Below are 5,661 nucleotides of genomic sequence, written 5' to 3'. Positions count from 1 at the left end.
AGTGTTTAATGGAATTACCCACGCTAACAGCTTCACACGCGGGTGAACCATTAACACTATATTTGTCGGCGTCTGACATTTCCGTGGGGGCTGTCTTACTGACAGATAGGAAAAACGTTCAAACGCCGATCTATTATGTCAGTAGAACATTGTCAGACCCGGAAACAAGATACTCGATGTTGGAAAAGTTGGTCTTGGCATTAGTATACGCAGCCCGTCGGCTCCGCAGATATTTCCAGGGTCATCCCATCAATGTGTTAACTGGGTACAAGCTCAAGAACGTGTTGAGTAAACCCGAATTATCGGGGAGACTGGAAAAATGGGCCATCAAATTGGGTGACACTCGATAGAGTATAAACCAAGACCGGCAATCAAAGGGAAAGTGCTGGCGGACTTCGTCACAGAAGTCCCGCAGCACAAAGAACAAGAATGTCTAATCGAACAACAACCCCAAGCACCTCCGGAACAAGGGCAAGTTTGGTCATTGTTTACGGACGGAGCTTCAAGCAGCGAGGGATCAGGTGCAGGCTTAAGGCTAGTCAACCCTGAAGGGCATGAATTTACATACGCCATCAAGTTAGACTTTAAAAGTACTAACAGTGAGGCGGAATATGAAGCCTTCCTGGCAGGCCTACGGATAGCGAAAAAGCTTGGGGTGAAACATTTGGAAGCTCGGGTGGATTCAATGCTAATTGCGGGACATATTAATGGAACATACGAAGCCAAAAATAACGTCATGGCATCTTATCTATCACAAGCAAGGGTCTTGATCCGCCAGTTCTCTTCGTTCAGTGTTGTTCACATTAAGAAGAGTGAGAACAAATCGGCGGACACTCTTAGCAAGCTAGCTTCAACGAATTTTGAGCATTTTGCCAAAGATATTCGTGTGGAAGTTCTAGATCATCCATCCGTTCCACAAAACCAAGTCCTGATAATCCAAACAGGCGTTGAATTTTGGATGACGCCCATTAAAGCTTACTTATCTTCCGGAGCACTTCCAGCAGGAAAGGCTGAGGCTCGAAAGATCAAGCACAAAGCTTTGAATTACCAGATGACTGATGGCATTTTGTACCGGAAATCATTCCTTGGTCCGCTGTTACGTTGTGTAGACGCGGAAGACGCAAATTACCTAATTCGAGAAATTCACGAAGGTATTTGCGGGTTGCACGCGGGACCAAAAATGACAGTTGCGAAGATCATGAACGCAGGGTACTATTGGCCAGGCATGAATTTGGACGCTGTGCAAGAAATCAGGAAGTGTGATTCATGCTAGCGACACGCTCCCAACACCTTGCGTCCTAAAAATGAACTGATTCTGGTAACATCTACCTGGCCGTTCCAAAAATGGGCTATTGACATTATGGGACCTTTCCCAGAAGCCCCGGGACGAGTCAAATTCTTGATAGTGGCCATTGATTATTTCACCAAGTGGGTGGAAGCAAAACCGGTTGCCTCAATAATGGCTTCAAGCGTGAAAAATTCCTTTGGGAATTCATCATTTGTCGGTTTGGTCTCCCGCAAGAATTGGTAAGTGACAATGGGACCCAATTTGCTGACAGTAGACTACAGGAATGGTTGAAAGAACTTCAAGTCATTCAAGTTTTCACATCTGTAGCTCACCCACAAGCAAATGGTCAGGTCAAAAGGACCAACCGAACTATCAAAGAAGAGATCAAGGCAAGGTTAGGTACTAAACAGACGGGTTGGGTTGATGAATTGCCACATGTACTTTGGGCCTCCGCACCCAAAAGAACTCTAGTAATTCGGAGACGCCGTTTAGTCTAACCTATGGCACCAAAGCCATGATCCCGGCAGAAATCGGGATTCCATCCGCGAGGGTTCTGTTAATTGATGATAATGATCACGAACTCAGGATGAATCTCGATTTTTGAAGAAAGAAGAGAATTAGCATCGATCCGCGAGCACAATTATAAGCGACAGCTTCAGAAGTATTACAACTCGCGGGTCTAGATATGCGAATTCGATGCGGGAGATTTTGTATTCCGCAACAATGAGGCTTCCGGTCAGGAGCCTCCGGGCAAGTTAGCCCCAACTTGGGAGGGACCTTATAAAATCAAGCAAGTATTATCTAAAGGTGCCTACAAGTTGGAAAAGTTGGATTGGACTGAGATCCCTCGAACTTGGAACGCAGCCCAGTTGAAGAAATGCTATATATAGCAGTCCTATTTGTTCTTTTATTTTGGCATGCGTGCCCACTTAGACTAGCAAGTTATGTAATTTCCTTTATTGTAAGTAGGCTTATGCCCAATTTATGAAGAATCTTGCGCTAGTTTCATGTTATTTTGATAAGTTGTAACCTTTTATTGACAAAAACGAAGTTCTGGACAGACACTTATATTATAGTACATAAGACAAAGTGCACCGGAAGAAAACAAGACTTCTTATTAGTAGTCAAAAGAGATTACAAACAAAGGAAATATTTACAACAAAGGAAAGCATATATACATCTACGGGGCGACATTTTCGTCTTCCGCAGTATTATCGGCTTTCTTCTTCCTCCTCATCAAGATCCAATAGTTCTTTTAATTGCTCTATTTCATCTTCCTTGTCCGCAAGATCTAATATATGATCAGAAAGGGAAAACTTCAAAGTATCAAAATCTTTGGTTTTCTCAATAAGAATAGAAGCAGTGTCCTTGTCGGCAAGGACATACTCCTCTGGAAGCCGGCCCTCAGATCCAAATTTGTAACCTTCTTCTAAGCCCATATGTCGGTCTGCTTGCTCGGAAGCACGAAGGAGCACCACAATTCTCAAGATCGTCACTGTTCCGAACGTCAGTGATAACCTGTTAAGTCATATAAACATGTGTGAGCACATATAAGTCCGAATTACTTGTGTCAACCAAAAGATTTGATACCTTAGGGATTGCCGTCGTCAAAAGCCACTTCTTATCCGTCTGAGCCCGGATAAGGTCCATCTTGTGACCAGCACATTCCAGAGCTTGGTCTCGGTTCTTGGTGCTAAGGGCGGATAAGCGCTTCTCCTTAGCCGCTAAGTCAGCTTGAAGAGTCCTTATTAGCTCAGCTTGCTCATCCAGTTGTTTTTGGAGAGTAGCCTTAGCTTCCTCAGCGACAAGACGGTCAGCTTTCTCAGCTTCCATAGCTCGATGACTCTCCCGAGCTTCAGTTAACGCCTTGAGAGCTTCCTTTTTGGCGTCAAGTAACTTAAGCTCGGTTTCATCTAGCTCCCCATTCATAGCCAACCAATCCTGGCATATCTCTTGGTTGGTGGAAATAGTATTCGCCATATGATAGGAGTTTGAGTCTAATAGCTCCTGGCGAATGCGACGACGTTGTCGCTCCCTCTCGGCGGGAGGGAGACTTTCCTGCAGATATTCATGACATACGTCTGCGTCGCTCAACACTGAGTTCCGGCGTAGTGACCAGCGAGGATGGTGCAGAGCAGTATCCTCATCCACTTGAGACGAGGAAGCCTGCCCCCCCCCCATATTTAAACACACTAACCCCACCTTGATTTCGGAAATGGTGCTCATGATGGGGTGGAGATGTGTGGAGATGCTCGGACCCACCAACCTCTTTCTCCTTGATAGGAGAAGTATCCGATAAATTGATAGGACCTTGAACAGTGTTTAATGGTGAGGTTGGTGGAGTCGGAAGTTGTGCAGCAACTGAACTCTTGAAACCTGAAAAATTTCCAAAGTAAAACTTTTAAAGCCACCAAGAAGCAGTAGGTCCAAGCATAATCATGAAGGTTCATAACTTACCCTTGGAAATATCTTGGGTGGAAAGTTTTCGAAGGCGAGCCCCCAAGTCCAGAGCCTTGGCCTTCTCCTTCTTCTTCTTCTTCTTAGGTGCAGCATCGGAAGGCTGTGCTTTCCGCTTGCCAGCAGCCTTTGAAGCACCCGCATCCGCAACCTGAGGTTCACCCTCAACGGATTGAGGACCACCTTCCTCACCTGTTGTCGGGTCGGTGGTGGCCTTCGAATCTTGCTTGCGGGTCAAACCTATAGTCGAATGCGAAGGGTTAGTAGCACCACTTGATAACCCTCCTTCACAGAGTGACGACTCCTCACTGGATGAAAGAAGTACTATCACTCCGCTCGAAGTAACGGCAGTTATAGGGCGGGGTTGGGGAATACCTTCACACTTTGGGACAAACTCCTCACTTTGAGAAAACATTTCCTCGGAGACAACAGGCTCCGGAGTAAGTGTGGTGGAGAAAAGGAAGTTACTCAGCGTGCGCTCCAAAAAAGGCACGTCATGCTGTGTGATGGGGCGGCGTACCATCAGCCCCCCACCTTGTCCAACAGAGTAGAAAAAATTGCACCTTCACCTGCAATTGGTGAATGTTAAAATAAGAGAATGAAAAATCCGGATTGATACAAGTCAGAATTTACCTCCGTCAGTGTTCTTATAGTAGGACTCCAAAGTAGGAAACGGCCACAACCGACTCATTTTCACATAAACCATCGCCCCTTCGTGAATAGGGCGCATGGGTGTCGGTGTCTGGGTCAAAGTGTTAAACCACTTATGACCCTCGTACTCAATGACCGGGATCTCGGGAGCCGCGTCTTCCGATTTCCGTCGGGCCATTGTAAATGGAATGACGTCCTCTCGGATCCAAAAGAACTTGGATTTCCACCCGTGGATGCTCCGAATCCATTCGAAGCCAATGGAACCTTCCCGGTAGTGGCGAAACCATACCATCCGTCACAATACGTCATTTTATAAAAAATGACAAACATATTGACGGATGGGTCATAGTTATGGGATTGGCAACAGAATTCGAAGTGTCGAATTCTCAGCATCCCAAACGGGTGAATTTGAGATAAGTGAAGCCCATAAGCCTTCATAACCGACGGAACAAACTTCGTCACAGGTAACCAGAAGTTACCCGTAGTAAAATGATCAAGATAGACGGCAATCTTCTTTACCGGAGGCGCTGACAGCCAATGCCCCTTTCAACGGGCATTCGGCTTCCCATTCCGGTGGAAATCCGTATACATTTTTAACGTCTTGGAACTCCTTATCTTTAATGTCGCATCCGACTTCATGAATAGCAGGGGGATTTTTCTTCTGGCCTGCCATATGATCGAAAGAGAAAATCTGAAAGTGATATGATCGAAAGAAAATTCTCTGATATGATCGAAGGAGAAAATATGAAAGTGATAAGAATGGGTTGGAGACACCAAGGAACTATTTATATCCATCGCAATTAATGCGACCGTCTGATTGACAGAGGAAAGAGAAAATACGGACCAAGGGTTGATTGACACGTCATGCGGGAGATTCGAAAAAGCGTGACAGGCTGTATAAAGGCGTTCTACACATCTTGTCAGCACCGCTTAAAATTCTCTCTCCGCCACGTCACCAATACTATCCTACTTGCACCAATATTCAAAATTCAAAAAATCTCACAAAGATATTCTCTCATAAACAAGAACAGTGTTTACTGAACATAAAGTTCTTTCCATTAATATTCAAAAATGATTATTACAAAATATGGAAAAAATTACAAGTCCTAGCTCCTACATCTATCCTATGGATTAGGGACTGAGGTGCCTCCCGTAGCATTTTGGGAAGCATCCTCAGACTTGTCATCATCAGTTTCGTCATCCTCAGATTCATCATCTATATAGACCCGCAACTGCTTCATGCCATCTTCAGTCAAGGCAAATTC

The 5,661-nt window shown here is 45.1% G+C and overlaps 1 protein-coding gene across 1 annotated transcript; it reads left to right on the top strand.

The window, feature by feature from the left end:
- The first annotated feature begins 736 nt into the window (after positions 1–736).
- LOC143605031 (uncharacterized) lies at positions 737–1,273 on the top strand. The gene has a single exon (XM_077081294.1). It carries the CDS (start codon positions 737–739, stop codon positions 1,271–1,273), a length of 537 nt encoding a protein of 178 aa, XP_076937409.1.
- The last annotated feature ends 4,388 nt before the right edge of the window (positions 1,274–5,661 follow it).

Source organism: Bidens hawaiensis, unplaced genomic scaffold (genome assembly GCF_021521415.1).
Source record: "Bidens hawaiensis isolate Kalapana, Puna unplaced genomic scaffold, B.hawaiensis_p1.1 tig00067660_1, whole genome shotgun sequence".
Taxonomy (NCBI): Eukaryota; Viridiplantae; Streptophyta; class Magnoliopsida; order Asterales; family Asteraceae; genus Bidens; species Bidens hawaiensis.
This window is presented reverse-complemented; position numbering and strand designations above follow the sequence as displayed.